Here is a 16,876-nt window from a genome sequence, read left to right as displayed (position 1 = left end):
CTTTGCCTCTCTGGGCTTTGGCTTCCTTTTGTGCATAGAAATAAGCAGAGAAAATAATCTCTCCCTTTGATTCTCCACCATGGCTGTGAGCTCCACACTTCTGCCTGGTCCAGGGGGTTAGAGTAGACAGTGGTGCCAGAGTTGGGGAAGAATGATGGCATTACCTCCACACAGGGCAAGATTCCTCCAAACCACAACCAGCCTTTGGTGAATGATGCAATGCTATGCACTTGGCATTGGTCTAGCCAGTCCATGCTCTGCCCAAAAAGCTGTAAAATCCTTGTCCCTGTAACCAGGCATGACTGTGGCTCTACAGGTGGAGTCCTCAACTAACAGCACCGACATTTCTTGGGAATGTTCAAGAAAGGTCTCTTTTCAGACTCACCCTACACATCCAAAGCCAAAAACTGCAAGAAAGGGGCCTAGCTACTCTGCTTAGTACAGCCCTCTGAGTGGTTTTGCAAATCTGTAAGGTAGAAAAGAGCATGCATTTTAATAGCTGCTACCAGCTGTTATGGGGTGGGAAAAGAGGGGAGGGGAATATCCATACTTGAAATAAACTCCTGGAATAAGCAGTAGGATCCCAGGTGCTTTAATTTGGCTGGCAGGACAGCACAGAGAGGAAGGGGAGATGCCAGAGTTCACGGGGCAGTCACAGAAGGTGGGGAGGAGAGGAGAGAGAGGCAGCAACTAGGAGATGAAGCTGGGAAGGGAGTGGAAAGCCATTACTATGTGGCCCTGTGAGTCCCTGCAAATGGTCTGCGAAGTACACTCAGAGCAAGCATGGGCCAGGATCTCCCCTCCTGGGGGACAGATTCAGTGTCACAGGGGAAGGGCTGTATGATTTATGTTCAAGTCCATGGAATACCATGGTCCTGGCCTTGGAGACACAGGGGACATGGCATGGGTGACTACTGATGCCAAAACAAATTGTGGAGTAGATCCGTTTAGAGGGAAATGGGGACATGATACAGAGAAGTAGAGGATACAAGGAAGAAAGAGGTCCAGCAAAAGGAAGCCAGTTACACAGGGTGATGGGTGCGCACACCAGGGCCTGATCAAGCTCCTCCTCCTCCCCCATTCCCTGCAGAAAATTAGAGCTGTCTCCTTGGAGAAAAACAGAAGAAGTCCAGAGAAAAGACTGAGGGACAGTGGTGGGCATTTGGCTGGTGGTTTGAGATGCCCATGTTCCTTATCAGAGAGCATCTGGGTTTGCGTCCTGACTCCAGTTCGTACTTTGGCTTACTGCTACTGCAGACCTCTGGAGGAAGCAGGTGATGGCTCAGGTGGCTAGGTCTCTGGCAGCCACATCGCAGCTCCCTACTAATGCGTCTAGGAAAGCAGAGGAAGGGGACCCAAGAAGTTGGGCCCTTGCCACCTGTTTTGGAGACCTGGATGGCGCCATGGCCTAGCGGTTAAAGTCCTCGCCTTGAACGCACCAGGATCCCATATGGGTGCCAGTTCTAATCCCGGCCAGTTCTGATCCCATCCAGCTCCTTGCTTGTGGCCTGGGAAAGCAGTTGAGGATGGCCCAAAGCCTTGGGACCCTGCACCCATGTGGGAGACCTAGAAGAAGTTCCTGGCTTCGGATTGGCGCAGCACCAGCCATTGTGCTCACTTGGGGAGTGAATCATTTGACGGAGGATCTTCTCTGTGTCTCCTCCTCTCTGTATATCTGACTTTGTAATGAAAATAAAATAAATCTTTAAAAATAAATCAATAATTTTTAAGATTTATTTTATTTGGACCTGACATGAAAGCCTAGTGGCTAAAACCACGTCTTGAAGGCATAGGGATCCCATATGGGCACTGGTTCATGTCCCAGCTGCTCCACTTCCCATCCACCTCCCTCATTATGGCCTCAGAGAGCAATGGAGGACAGCCAGAAGCCTTGGGACCCTGCACCAGCGTGGGAAACCCAGAAGAAGCTCCTGGCTTCAGATTGGCTTCACTCTGGCCATTGTGGCCACTTGGGGAGTAAACCAGGGGATGAAAGATTTTTCTCTCTGTCTCTCCTTGTCTTTGTAAATCTGACTTCCCAATAAAAACAAATAAATCTTTAAAGGAAAAAAAGGATGTTACTAAAAAAAAAAAAAAATTTATTTAATATACTTGAAAGGCAGAATGGCAGAGAGAGAAAGTGACCTTCCACTTGCTGGTTCACTTCCCAAATGGCAGCAATAGTCAGAGTTGGGCCAGGCCTAAGCCAAGAGCCAGGAGCTCCATCCAGGTCTCCCACGGAGGCAGCAGAGACACCAACACTCAGGCTATCTTCTGCTTTCCCAGGCACATTAGCATGGAGCTGGGTCAGAAACAGAGCCACTGAGACTCAAGCTGGCAAGTGGTTTAAGCCACAGTACCCCATCACTGCCACTATCTCCAGAAGCGAGTGTTTCTGTAAAGCTCTCCAGCTATTTCCAACATGCAGGCAAGACCAGGACCCCTGACTACATGGTAACACTGTCATAATGAAAGGGCACACGTACAGGAAGCGACTACCAGGAGAGGCAGGGTTACGCGCCATCTGGAGGTGCCATCTTGGAGAGCACTAGGACGGATCTGGAAGGGCATTGAGATACAAAGACTGTGGTAAGGGAGATGAGAACGACTTGCACTGAGCAGGTTTCTGGAGCCCACGTGCTGGGGAAGGCAACATCCACGGCTGACCATGACCTCCTCACCGACTATAGTCAGAGTCCGAGTTTTATCATGAACCGCGTGGCTGCATATCCACTGTCACTGGCCTGGTTTACCCTGGCCACCTCTGCCTAGAGGGAGACCTCAGAAATGAAGCCATGGGCAGGAAAAGGTAGCCACTCACCCTCATGGCAATCCAGGCACCCAGCCAGAAGTCACACTGCTCAGTTTGCAAACACCCAGCATACGCCTGGCAGAGCACTGGGAATTTAGCAGTATGAGTGTTGCATTTTCTGTTTTACCCAGAAGGAAAGCAGACTCGGGAAAGGCCTGTGGATTGCTGATGCATTCATGCACGGAGAGGGGGTGGTGATACTCAGGCCCTCATCACTCTGCTTCCACACTCTGTCTGTAATCCTTATGCCAATGCCGTGATTCCTCCCATCACTGAAGCTGGAAGCTACATCCCAGGAACAACGCACTGAGATGGTACAGGAAGCCAGGGACAGGGGAGAACCCGAGGGCCCTGGCCCTCCATTACAGGGATCCAAAGGCCAGACTACGTCAGAACAAACTCCATTAGGCACGCTTACAGGGACCACGTCAGGCCTGCCTTGGCCAGGATTGGTCACCAGTGTGGTCTCCACCTTGGCCACTCTTAGTTCCTCAGCAGGTGCATTGGCATCCCGGTAAGTGACTCAACGCCATCTGGGGACAACTGACTTTCACCTTCCCATTTTCCCACTGGGACTGATAACCTTGACATTTGCCGGGTCTATTGAGGGGAAGTCACTCTGGAAGTCACTTCAGGCCAAGATGCTGGGAGATCCCATAGCCTTCAGGCGCCAAGAGCACGCAGAGACACTCTGAACCATGGGTGGAAGTTCCTCATCTCATCTCATCTCATCTCCCACTTGGGGTGGGATGTACCGTGTCAAGGGGCACATTGAACTAGAAGGGCTACAGTAGGGGAGGGGAGTTTGTGATGCCAGCACACCTGTGAGAGTGCCCGGTGGGGGGCACCATGTTCTGCTCTGACAGTGACATGGGGTTAATTAAGTGGCTATTGTGCTTCACATTGTACCCATCTCAGATTTATCCCCCTTCTCCAGGTTCCTACACATCGCAAGAGGGACAGTAGGAGAGGGCTGGGACGCTTGCCGCCACATTGGAATGGTGGAGAAAGATCTTCATGGGGCAAGCCAAGCACGAGCTCTCACTGCTGGCCTCTATTCATGCCTAGACAACAGCACAGTCACTCTGTCATCCCCAGAGTCACACAAGGTCAAGCCCAAGAGCCTTCCCTGTCCCTGAGACCCACAGAGAGAAAAACCAACAACAAATCAGGCACATCAGACACGGGAAGCCAGAGCGGTGCACTTTATTGTCCTGCAAATCAAGCCCACTATTGCATTTCAGGACCAGCTGGAACACACCCAGAGACAAGCCTGAGAGCAGAGACCCTGGCACCCACAGAAATGATGAGGAGCTTGAGGCTCAGAGAAACCAAGGGGCGAACATTTGTCGGGAGCCCGCTCAGCCCATCCATGGCAGGGGCTGTGCACAGAGAAAGGGGTCAGAGCAGGGCGGCCACGCGGGGTAGGGAGGAACTGAGACAGGATCAGCCACTCTCAGAACCGGCCCCCTGGGCAGGGCACACAAATGGGGCGGGGGCTGCTGGTGGCGCGAATGGCCCCTGGGCTGCATGAGGCCGCAGGAAGACATGGGAGGCAGGACTTGGAGGGAGAGTAGTCAGGGGCACACGGGTTGCTGGGGAGCCTGGAAGGAGCAAAAAAAAAAAAAAAAAAAAAAAAGTCAGCTGTGTTTCCAGGTGCTGTTTGCTGTTTTTAAGAACTCAGAGCAAATCCCAGGACAAGGCAGAAAATCAAAGGACTTTAAAACAAGCGCACCCTGCCCTCACTTTCCCAGGGAGGAAACAGGGAGCCCCCCACCATTTGTAACAAGACAGGAACTAAAATCCAGGGCCACGACTCTCTCTGTAACTTTGCACATGACATTGAAAAGGCCAGATTGGCGCAGGCAGCCATCAACTCACTTGCAGTCCTCGCCCTCCAGCAGGCCGCGGTACGTGTTGATCTCGCACTCCAGTCGAGCCCGCACATCCAGCAGCACCTGGTACTCCTGATTCTGCCGCTCGAGGTCCGCCCGGATCTCACCCAGCTGTGACTCCACGTTGCCGATCATGCATTGCATCTGGGCCAGCTGAGAGCTATAACGAGCCTCGCTCTCGGCCAGGGTAGACTCCAGCGCATCCCTCTGTGTGGGCAGGGATGGCATAAGGAGGAGGAGGGTTAGAGGGCAGAGAATGAGAACGGAAGAAACGCAGGGCTCCTACTCCAGTGTGGCCTGAGAATCCAAAACGGCCACTTGGGGACCCTCCCGGAGCTAGGACAGCTACCATCAGACATCTCCATGAAGAGGAGCCGGACACTTGCAGCCGCCCTTGATCCTGAGAATACCCACCCACCAAGGACATCTCTAAGCACTGAAGATTCATCTGCCTACACACACAGAGGAGCTGCCACCCAGACTTGTTGGTTGCTCCAAATTTTGAGGGTGGCGTGTAGGGGAAAGCTCACCCCATTTTCCTTCTCCTCTGCACAGACAAGCCCTGATGGTCACCAGCGTGACCCCTGACTCCTGCCTACATGCGGTCAGAACATGGGAGCTGGGACCTTGTGCTTCAGGCCCCTGTCCAGCTGCTCCTCTGGCCTTACCATGCTGTGCTGGGCCTGCAGCTCGATCTCCAGGGCATTGACCGTGCGTCTCAGCTCAATGAGCTCAGCTTGGCAGGACTGCAGCTGCTCTGAGCTGGACACCACCTGCTGGTTCAACTCCTCTGTCTGCAATGCAGAGCACACACACAAAACCCAGTCTGAACACTGCCAAGAAGAAATTTCCAGATCACTCCCCCCAACACACATATATACATCCAACCCATGCATTGCACCCCTGAGGATGGCCGTGGTCCACAACTGCACAGTGAGGCCAAAAGCAAGCAGGGACACAAAGTCCCAAGTCAGGGCTCCAAGGACGATGGCTGTGCCACCTGCTAGGTGCTGTGGTTACACAAGCTGTTTGCGCATCTACCTGAGTGTCGAACCAGTCTTCAGCATCACGCCGGTTGTTCTCCACCAGGGTTTCGTACTGGCACCTCATCTCATCCAGAACCCGGTTCAGGTCCACAGGAGGGGCAGCATCCACCTCGACATTGAGCCGGTCACCCAGCTGGCAGCGCAGTGAGTTCACCTCCTGTGCACAGATGGGGTCAGCGCTGACCATCCCAGCTGGCTGCTCCCCCATGCCCATCACCCCCTCTGCCCCCATACCCACCTCCTCATGGTTCTTCTTGAGACAAAGCAGCTCTTCCTTCAGCGACTCCACCTGTGCCTCCAGGTCGGCCTTGCACAGGGTCAGATCATCCAGGATCCTGCGCAGCCCGTTGATGTCGGCCTCCACCAGCTGCCGCAGCGACACCTCCGTCTCGTACCTGCAGGGGCAGAGCAGGGCACCTGCAGCTGCCTGTCCCCTCTTGCGTCTAAGTCTGGTCCCACTCCAGGGTTCTGACCCTGGCCTTCAAACCCTGAGTCCCAGCCTCCCCCAGCATCCAGCTCTCCCCAGCAAATCACAAGCAGCGAGTCAGGCCACTCACTTGGTCCTGAAGTCATCAGCAGCCAGCTTGGCATTGTCGATCTGCACCACCAGCCTGGCATTCTCTGCCTTGCTGCACAAGGTCTGGAAACATAGAGAAAGGACTTCAGGGCATGCCAGGTGGGGAAAGTGGGTGGAAGTCTCCACACCTGAGCATGTAGGAGGAAGCTTCTAGAAACCTGCTTTGCACCTACATTCCAGTCTCCTTACCTTCAAACAGTGAGGGAAATAAAACCTAGAGAAGGGGACGGTGGCACCAAAGGTCACCCAACTAGTCAGACTGTAAACTAGCATTCAGGGTCAGGCTCCACTAACCGCCATCAGGGTCATAACACCAGCCTGAGCCTCAGTGTTCCCATCTGCACAATGGCTGTGACATCTCCCTACTAGATTCTCGGAAGGAACACATGAGGCCACACATGCAAATAGTTATGCTTTGTGGCTCCCAAAGGGTCTCATGTTCTGACTTCACAATCAATGACACCAGGTTCCCAGGCAGCCAAAGCCTCCCGGGTCCCCTTACCTTCTTCTGGAGCTCCTCGATGGTCTGGAAGTAGGACTGGTAGTCAGGGCACATGTAAGGCACCTGCTGCTCACACCATTCACGGATGCGGCTCTCCAGGCTGGCGTTGTCCCGCTCCAGCTGACGCACCTTCTCCAGGTAGCTGGCCAGGCGGTCGTTCAAGGACTGCATGGTCTCCTTCTCGCTGCCCGTGAGCATTCCGTCCCCAAACCAGCCTCCACCCCCGCCATAGCTGATGGCGAAGCCTCCGGCGGGCAGGCAGAGGGTGGGGAGGCAGCTGGCCACCCTGTAACTGCTTCTACCCAGCCCTGCAGAAAACGCCGAAAAGCTTCGCGTGCCCCGGGAGAGGCTGGGGAGCTTGCAGGAGCTGCTGGAGTACATCGCGGACACGCGAGGAGAGCCCCCGCTGGGCCTGCCCGGGCTCTTGAGAGACCCCGCTGAGAAGCTAGCTTTGAGGCACTTGGAAGCCATGGCCATGGCCACCCAGACACAAGAGACTGATCTGGGAGACCAGTGGCCCACGCAGCAGGATTTATATTCCGCCCCAGTGGGCGTGGGCTGACCTTCACAAGGAGCTTTCTTCTCATTAAAAGCTAATACCACTTTCCATCAGAACCCCTCATTAAGCTGTGGTTTAGTTTTCCCGTGAACATTTCCCGGCCTCATAAAAACAGGAGCCCCGCTGGTTGGGAGGCCGGGTGGTGACTCCCGGCCTGGACCACATGCAGCTGGGAACAGATCATATATCCGTAAGCCCTTCAAAGGGGCCTGTCACCAGGGCCTGGCTTCAACCGCCTTGGGAAGCAGGCATGGGAGCCCGGTCCCCAAACCCCAAGCCCCTAACTCTCTCTCCATCACAATCTCGTTTTGTAGGAGCAGACAAGACTGCTAGGTTGTCTGCCAAGGAACGGGGAGCAAGGCCCGATGTAGAGGAAAGAGGTTCCTATGACAGAGGAAACACAGAAGGTTCTGACTATGGCCGGGTGACCAGCTCTCCTGCTTTCCCCAGGCTTGTTCCGGTTCCAGTGCCAGAAGCCCAATTGGCTGGAGAACCCTCAGTCCTGGGAAGGTTGGGACAGCTGGTCCTCTTAGATACAACACGGCCTTCTCCCTCTTTGCCATGAAATCTGACTGGGTGTGAGACTATTTGTCAGGAACCTGCCTGCAGCAGATCCAAGCTCTCTCTGTGTCTAGATAGGCTTGTCTTCCGGTCCTGGGTAAAAGATGGAGGAGGCTTTCCTTTAGCTACACAAATGGTGAAGTGGAGAGACGACCAACGTTGTGCTATAATTGGTTGAACTGGCCGATGTCAGAGCACTGGACCAAGTCCCAGCTACTCCTCTTCCAATCTAACTCCTGCTGATGCACCTGGGAAAACAACAGAGGATGAACCCCTGCACCCACTTGGAATATCTGGGTGGAGTTTCAGCCTCCTGGCTTCAGCCTGATGCCCAACTAGCCACTGCAGCCATTTAAGGAATATCTCACACACTCTCTTCTTTTGTCACTCTTGTCTTGAGTTCTTAATTCACAGATGTCCCTGGGAGCATGAGAGCCAGACCTTCACAGATTGATCTCTGCGGAGGCCAACAGCAAAGACGATGCCTAAAAGCTTATCAAGACACAAGGTAAGTCCCATCTGGCAAACCAGGGAGGGCTGGAGGAGAGGGGCAGGGAGCTGAGTGGGAAGAGAGTTGCAGGTGAGCACTGGGGGACTTCCTGTCTGTCCCATCGCTTAGGTTCCTACGTCCTTGTATCAGGAGAGTGACCCCCAGGCTGGGCCCAAATGGAGAACCAGTCACGGTGCTCATGTCCTCCCACACCAGGTCCCACTAAGCCACAGCATGCCTCTGTGAGCCTGAGAGGCTCAGTGTATCCCAGAAGCTGACACTGACGGGACTCAGAGACGGCAAGGGCTGGCTCAGCACCCACCTAGTAACAAACACAACCCTGTCTTCCACCCTGCTCTGGAAGCTGGTCCTGGACTGCTCGATGTCACCAGGGTACAAGGTTGGGGTGTAGGGATCCACAGTCCCTGGTGTGTGGGACAACGCAGAAGCAGCACAGAGTTGCAGTCACACGTGAACTTGGAAGTTCAGACCCCAGCTCTGCCACTCCAACCATTGTGACTTAACCTCATATTTTTTCTCTCTCTTCTCCCCTCCCTCTCTCTCTCCTTTTCTATAAATGGAAAGAACATCAGATACTCATTGCCTGAGGCTGTAGGGAGCGTGATTTGTGTTTGGAGCATTCAGAACAGTAACTATTGTGACTGTCAGTCTCACACAAGTGGAGTCTTGTTTGCTGTGCTGAAACTGGCAGTGCTGAGTGACTGTCACTGTGCAGTATGGATGGGCTCTGAGTATGCAGGCTACCATCCCCCCCAGGGCCAGGTGGGCATGTTTGGGGCCCTCACAGATATGATTCCATGAGTCACACTGTGCCTTTCCCATGCTCAGGGACCTAGAATGACCCACACCTGCCAATCACTAACCTAGGGTCCCCTTAACTGCCTCTTCTCTGCTTCTTGGACAGCTGAGCCCCAGGGCCAAGGACCAGCCTTGCTGAGCACCTGGCTGCAAGCTGCAGGCTATGCTCTGGGCTCAGCAAGGGTCACCTGAAGCCTGGACCACGTGAACCCAGAGAAAACACAGCTCAAAAGCTGGAAAAGTGTCATGCTGCTTGCAGAGCCCCAGAGATGGAGTAGGTGGATCTCCTGGCAAGACCCCTGCACCTGAGCCAACCAGAAGGGATCCCAGTGCCGCTCAACCTTGAATGCTCTCTTCCAACAGCCTTGTGACCAGCCAGAAACTGAGCACTCAGCACCTTGCTGATCTCTCTCCAAGCACTCTCCTGTCAGTCCTCCCCACAATCTTACAAGGCAAGTGTCTGAACTGAGGTTTGCAAAGTTTTGGAAACCTACCAAGAATCTTACTCACACAGAGAGTGCAAAACCAGTGTTTGCACAGCCCTATCAGCCCACACAGATAGGCATCCACTCCTACAGGAGGTTCCCACAGTCAGACTGGTTAACTCCTAACCCAAGGTCCCACCTGACCTTCACAAGGAAACCGAAGACCAGACCTGTGGGCCCAGAGTTGTGATGCAGCACCTGTGAGCCAGCATCCTGAATGGCATCCCGGGTCAAGTCCTGGCTGCCCCACTTGCACTCCAGCTTCCTACTAATACAGCTGAAAAAGCAGCAGAAGATGGTCCAATGCTCAGACCTCTGCCACCTGTATGGGAGACCTGCATAAAGCTCCAAGCCCTATGTCCCCCAATAAACATGAGGTCAGGAATTGACTTCACCCTTCTTTTGAAACTTGTATAGTGTCAAGCAGAATGCTGGACTTCTGGAAGTTTTTGAATAAGTGTACGAATGAAGCAATTGCCCATGGAGGGGAGGGACCATGCAAAAGAGTAGGAAAGAAGGAGGGAAGGAGAGGGAAACCCCCTGCAATGTCAGTCCCACCTCCTTTCCTTACCCTCAGGACTCAGTGATGGGTCCTGTGCAGGAGAACAGCCACACCCAAACCAAACTCTAAGCAGAGAACAGAGTGGGCCCTCGTAGGAGGGTGACACTCTCCATGCATGCCCTGCACCACCCATCCCAACCCTGAACCTCAGGCCAAAGTCACAGACACTAGAGAAGGAGGGGAGTGGAAAGGGCCCCCAGAGCAAGGCAGGGGTGAGAACCATGTAGATTGATGCTCCTGCCCAGGGCTGAGTGGACTCTGAAGTTGAGGCTTGCAGGTCCATTACCCAGGTCTCAGGATGGTCCCAGAGAGGTACTCCTCACACCCCAACACCAGCATCCTGCCCTGTGCTGAGCCAAGAGCTCAGTCCTCGCTCCTAACTCCAGGCAGCTGCCATTCTTGGGGCACTGAATGTGCATGTTCCCCTCAGAGCTTTATGGCAGCCCCCTTTCATAGAAGAGCCTGCTGAGATCAGAGAGATCATACCATGTGACTGGACACAGAGCAAGACATTTCGGTTCTGCCTGCATGTGTCTTCCCCACAAGTTCTGAGGTGTGTTTGCTGATTCTCTGGCTTGTCAGGCAGGTAGTTGAATATTCATGAGTAGTGTCAAGTACCTGGTACATGGGGCAAGGTCCAGACTCTCTCAGAAACCAAACCCCTACTAGGTACAGCAAACCCTGACCAGACACCCCCACTTACACATCAAATGGAAATCAACAGCCAGTCAAAGTGGAGGTTGCTATGCCAAGAGAATGCACTTTATTGAGTAAGTCTGGTTTGCATGGCAGGAAGGCACTGCCAGGTCCAGAAACACTACATGAGGATTTTTATCAGCAAAGACAATCAAGCATAGGGGAGGGGGAGGCGAGAGGAAATGAAGTTGGGGGAGACACAGGGTCTCTCCAGAGAAAGGAGCCACAGGGGTTCGCAGGTCACAGGTCATAGGTCACAATGGGCGGTACGGCAGCTGCTCCCTAGAGATGGCTTTGGCATCTTGCATCTGCTCGGTGATGCTGCAGACCTGGGTGCTGACCTGGGCACTCGGGGTGCAGGGTGCAGAGGAGACATGAGGGGCTGTGACGGGAGGCTTGCATTCCGTGGCACAAGGGTGAGCAGGAAGCCTGGAGAACATGACATCACACAGACTGCCATGGGCACCTGGGCATTTGGCTGAGACATGCTGAACAGATTGAGCAGGGCAAGCAAGGCAGCAGGACAGCAACAAGTGGCCTTGGACCATCCCAAGGTGGGGAGGGTGGAGCCGCTGGATGCACATGGAGACCAGGAACTCCCCGCCCAGCTGGATGTGGGAGGAGCTTGCATCCAGCTCTAACCAAAGCCAGCAGATAGGAGACCCCCAAGTGGCTTTGGTTTCCTCCCCTTCAGCTGGGCAGCAATCAGTCCCTGAGGCCCTACGGCCCAGATCCCAGGATCCCCCACTCACTTGCAGTCCTCGCTCTCCAGCAGGCCCCGGTATGTGTTAATCTCACACTCCAGCCGGGTCTTGACATCCAGCAGCACCTGGTACTCCTGGTTCTGCCGCTCCAGATCACAGCGGATCTCAGCCAGCTGGGACTCCACATTGCCGATCATGCATTGCATCTGGGCCAGCTGGCCACTGTAGCGGGCCTTGGTCTCCTCCAGAGTAGACTCCAGCGAACTTCGCTGCAAGGGGGAAAAGGAGGAGTTGCCTATGGGAAGCAATTCCAATTCTCCCCAGACACCCACAGCCTTGAGCATCACTTGTGAAGGGGCCTCATGAGAGCTGTGTGCAGAGGCCGACAGCTCAGGGAGCCACACACCATGCTGTCCTGGGTCTGCAGCTCGATCTCCAGGGCGCTGACCGTGCGTCTCAGCTCAGTGATTTCTGTCTGGCAAGATTGCAGCTGCTCCGAGCTGGACACCACCTGCTGGTTCAGTTCCTTCATCTGCAACATGCAGAGCATAGTCAGAGCCAGAGAAGCCACTGTGAAGGGCAGCCCCTCCCCAGGAGCCCAGAGGCTTGGGCTCTCCTAGCCCCACCTGGGTGTTGAACCAGGTCTCCAAGTCTCTGCAGTTGCTCTCCACCAGGGCCTCATACTGGCATCGCATCTCATCTAGGACCCTATTGAGGTCCACAGGAGGTGCAGTGTTCACCTCCACATTCAGTCGGTCCCCAAGTTGGCCGCGGAGCACACTGACATCCTGTAATGAAGACACCAAATGCCATAAGACTGAGAAAAGGATGTTGGACTGGGGTCTAGCTGCCTCCTCCCCCAGTTGCCAGCTGGGCAACATAATTTAGGATGTGTGACCTCTCCAAGCCTCAAATTGCTCATGAGCATTTACCAACCATCTCTCGGGAACTGGAGAGAATTTAGCAAGATCTATGAACACCAGGCAAATAGAGCTATGGTCATCCATGCTCTCCAGCCCAAAAGGAAATGTGGCTTCAATGGCTGGAAGGTGGACTCTTTTTGTACTTCAGTTTTCTCATCTGTAGAATGGAGTTTACAGTAGACCATGTGGCCTGGGGTTTTGGGAGGATGGAATGAAGGGAACATGAAATGCAAATGTTTCCAGAGTTCCCAGTACACAGGGAGCTCAAGGCCCAGCAGTGGCTTCCTAAGCCGGATGGAGAGTTCAAGCAGCCACAGGTCAACCAGTCTCACCTCCTCGTGGTTCTTCTTGAGGCAAAGCAGCTCTTCCTTCAGCGACTCCACCTGCCCCTCCAGGTCAGCCTTGCACAGGGTCAGCTCGTCCAAGATCCTGCGCAGCCCGTTGATGTCGGCCTCCACCAGCTGCCGCAGCGACACCTCCGTCTCGTACCTGCAGGTACATAACAATGTCAAGTCCGCCACAAAGGAAACCAGGCAAAGACAGGGCTCCTCACCCTACAGACAGTGACAGGAGCTGACCCATGATCCTAGGCAAGGTAGGTCTCCCCTGTGATCCTAGAGGGATCCCGAGTCTGGGCCCCTTTTTCTCACTGACAGCCACTCTCTGGCCTTATGCTCACCTCCGCTGTACCCAAGGCAAGGACCCATCTCTGGGCAAGCCCACTCACTTGGTCCGGAAGTCATCGGTTGCCAGCTTGGCATTGTCAATTTGTAGGACCAACCTGGCATTCTCGGACTTGGCCAGCAAGATCTGAGGAAAAAGAGGCCTTGTGTGAGCTGGGGAAGGCTCAAAGAATGCAGGGGGTCAGTGGGTAGGGACGCCCAAATCACAGAGGCCACGTTTCTAAGATACAATAGCAGCTAAATTTCCAGCCCATAACAAAGACTCTCCCCACAGGGGGTATGGCCGGAGCACCCCAAGGACGCCACCCACAGCCAACTGTGCTGGTATCCAGAGCCTGCAGGTGGCCCTGGAAATGCTGCATAACTCACTCAGCCTGGGTGATCACTGACACGCTGCTGGGCCACTGAGAAGTCAGCTTACCCATCTGTTCAATGAAACCAGTACAGTACTACCCATCTCCCCAAGATGAAGAATAAATAAGCCAGCAGGTAGGAGAGCGTTGGGCACAGTGCTATATGCAGCAAGGTCTTGCCCCAACATCCCTTCCCTTCCTAGAGGTGAGACAACAAGAGGAAGTGAAGAATAACCCAGGACTGGGGAAAATTGAGGCCCTAGAGAGAAAAGCTTGTCCTGCCAGGGGAATCCCCTAAAGCCATAGTTCCTTCTGGGAAGGGATTGGGGTAAGACAGGTGCACCCCCAACACCACCCCTCAGACTCTGGGCTGCTCCTCTGGAGAGAGACTGAGTCCCCATCACCTTCTGCTGGAGCTCCTCAACTGTCTTGAAGTAGGACTGGTAGTCGGGGCAGGTGTACGGGATCTGAGTCTCACACCACTCGCGGATGCGGCTCTCCAGCTCTGCGTTGTCACATTCCAGTTGCCGCACCTTCTGCAGGTAGTTGGCCAGGCGGTTGTTCAGGGACTGCATGGTCTCCTTCTCATTGCCAGTGAAGGAGCCCTCGCAGAACCAGCCTCCTGACCCAGCAAAGCCCGAGGACTGGTACCCAGCAGCCAGGCAGGAGTCAGGAAAGCAACTCCCAAAGCCAGAGAGGCCTATCCGAGAGGGAGTCGGGGACCCTGCGGCACCAGCCAGACATGGGACCCTACAGGAGCCCACAGACCGCATGGGGGACACCTGAGAGAGGCCCGCCATGGAGCCAGTGGAGAAGGCTGAGGCGCAACACTGGGTGGCCATGACACTAGTAGAGGAGGCTTACAGCTTAACCACAGCTTAACCGGGAGCTCCAACTCTAGCTTCTCAAGGCCTCCCCGGGGGTTTATATACACACTCCGTGGGGTGTTGTCACATCTTGCATCTTTGGCTCTTGAAAACACCTGTTGCTATCCCAGAGAGCTAATCTCCTTAGAATGGGATTTTTCCTACCCATCCAGAAAGCTTGGCCTTGTTAAAAAAAAAAAAAAAAAAAAAAAAAAAGTTCAATTCAGTTTGCTAAGTCAGTACTGTCAGCTGCTGTCACATTGCATTTTATTGCCACTTCAAAGCATCCATGCGCCAGATCCCAAAAGTTAGGAGTGGCCCCACAAATGACATCTAGGTCCTGCCTCTGCCTTCCCCAAGGGAGCCTGATATGTCCTCCAAGTGCCACTCCCTACTCTTCATGGCCACTGTGGAGCACCCGTTCTGTGCCTAGCTGGCAGCTACTGTACTTCACAACAATCCTTGGAGGTGACTGAAGTTGCTATTTCAATAGTGTGAAAACTGAGGTTCAGAATGAGTTCTAAAAAAAGAAAAAAGAAAAAAAATGGACCCAGCACGATGGCTCAATGGCTAAATCGATACCTTGCAAGGGCTGGGATCCTATCTGGGTGCTGGTTCACATACAAGTTGCTCCACTTTCCATCTAACTCCCTGATTATGGCCTGGGAAAGCAGCAGAGGATGACCCAAAGCCTTAGGACCCTGCACCTGTGTAAGAGACCAGGAGGGAGCTGGATTTGCTGTCGGTCCCTGAGAGGCTGACCAGATCCCTTTCTCCCTGGGATCCCCTGAATCCTCGGTACAGCCATGTGGATCACCACCTTGTGCTACCTGCTCCAGGTATGCAGATGAGAGCAGAAGTCAATGTGTTCTGAAAACTGGAGAAGTTGGACAATTAAGAGGGCACCTTGTGGTGATGGTTCACAGCTGTGGCCGGCAAACTTTCCCAGCTCTGAGCGCTCAGGTGTGATTGCTGGAGATGAGGTTTGTCCAGCTGCCCAGCACGGCACTCTAGCCCTGGAGGGTAAGACGGCACCAATCACCAATCCTCGGAAGGTCACTAACCCCCATCAGCAGCAGCAGCAGCAGCAGCACAAACCTCCTGCCACGTGGAATCCACATATTTGGATCCCTGAGTGGGCCCAGACGCTTCCTTGATGGTTTCTGCTTTTTGATACCAGGAGGTGAGATCAGGGCCCTGAGCCAACCCACTCGGACCCTCTTCATCCCTGGTTAGCCCAGAGGCGCTGACAATGGCAGGTTCCTTGGACAGAGAACGAATGACTGGGACAAAACTGAACAATGCCGCATACGGAAAAAGCTGAGAACTCAGGACCAAAAACAAGCCAGGACCTACTGCCTAGAAAAGAAGACTTTCTCCAGGATAGAAAACCCCACTCGCCCCTCTCCCACACGGCTTTGGTCTGCAAGGCTGGTATTTATAGAAGTTTTTATGTGCCTCTTGAGTCGCAATTTACCCACCTCTTAAAACACTTTATAAGCTTCTCCCCAGAATTACTCACGGAGGATTGATGACAGTGAACACACCTGGCTCTGGGCAACAGACACCTCAATAATATGCCCAAGAACAAGGGGTGATGGTCTTCCTGGGAACCCAACCCCACGGGGACCCTCCTGGGAGAGGCAGTGGGGGCATCTGCCCTTACCAGCTCCAGCTATCCCATGGCTAGGATGAGGCCATCACATGGTCCTTGGCACTGGGGACACAGAGGGCCAAGGCATTCTTTGGCCAAGGGAGGGGCTGTCCTGTGCATTTGTGAACCACTCGGCGATGACCCCAGTCTCTGTCGCCCAATACCACAGCAATGGCCCAGTCGTGACAACCAAAAATGTCTACAGACATGGCCAAATGTCCCTGCAGGAGGGTGGAGTGGGGGCCAGTGGCAGGACCACCACTCTCCCACTGAGAACCAATGCAGGATAGAGACCAGGGCTCTGACAACTCCTTCCCCCACTTTGTTTCTCCACAAGCAGCCCCCAGTTTGTTTCTCCACTAGGGCAAATCTGTCACCCACCCAGGTCTCAGCTTATCCCCCTGGGAATACTGAGTGCTAAACGGACCTCCCGGGAAGCATTTTCCAAGCCCTCTGCATAGCCTGCCTTTGCTTGGGGTCTCTGGCTGTGGGCCTTGGAAGTTAACGTTTTCATATCCCAGGCTTGTTTGTTTTTTATTCTTGCACTATAAGATCCACACTAGGGTGCAGAGGGGTCAATCCCTAGTTTTTCCCAGGACACCCAAGTCAGCAGGTGTCTGCTGTGCCCATGATGTTCTTGTCACTGTCACCTGGCATTAGGAAGGCCAGAAGGTGGCTCCAGGGTGGGA

General features: G+C 54.0%; 2 protein-coding genes across 2 annotated transcripts; both read right to left on the bottom strand.

Moving 5' to 3' along the window:
• Positions 1-4,268: 4,268 nt before the first annotated feature.
• KRT35 (keratin 35) lies at positions 4,269-7,303 on the bottom strand. The gene is made up of 7 exons (XM_004599081.2): positions 6,833-7,303; positions 6,311-6,393; positions 5,992-6,148; positions 5,749-5,910; positions 5,376-5,501; positions 4,694-4,914; positions 4,269-4,416 (listed from the first exon to the last, which is right to left on the bottom strand). Exons 1-7 carry the CDS (start codon positions 7,301-7,303, stop codon positions 4,269-4,271), a joined length of 1,368 nt encoding a protein of 455 aa, XP_004599138.1.
• Positions 7,304-11,083: 3,780 nt separating this feature from the next.
• On the bottom strand, positions 11,084-14,509 carry KRT36 (keratin 36). The gene is made up of 7 exons (XM_004599150.2): positions 14,072-14,509; positions 13,359-13,441; positions 12,964-13,120; positions 12,335-12,496; positions 12,115-12,240; positions 11,757-11,977; positions 11,084-11,433 (listed from the first exon to the last, which is right to left on the bottom strand). The coding sequence occupies exons 1-7, from the start codon at positions 14,507-14,509 to the stop codon at positions 11,259-11,261; spliced, it is 1,362 nt and encodes a 453-aa protein (XP_004599207.2). The 3' UTR covers positions 11,084-11,258.
• Between the last annotated feature and the right edge of the window lie 2,367 nt (positions 14,510-16,876).

The sequence above is a fragment of the Ochotona princeps genome, chromosome 17, assembly GCF_030435755.1.
Source record: "Ochotona princeps isolate mOchPri1 chromosome 17, mOchPri1.hap1, whole genome shotgun sequence".
Lineage (NCBI taxonomy): Eukaryota > Metazoa > Chordata > Mammalia > Lagomorpha > Ochotonidae > Ochotona > Ochotona princeps.
The sequence above is the reverse complement of the archived record's forward strand: the minus strand, read 5'-3'. Positions and strand labels throughout refer to the sequence as shown.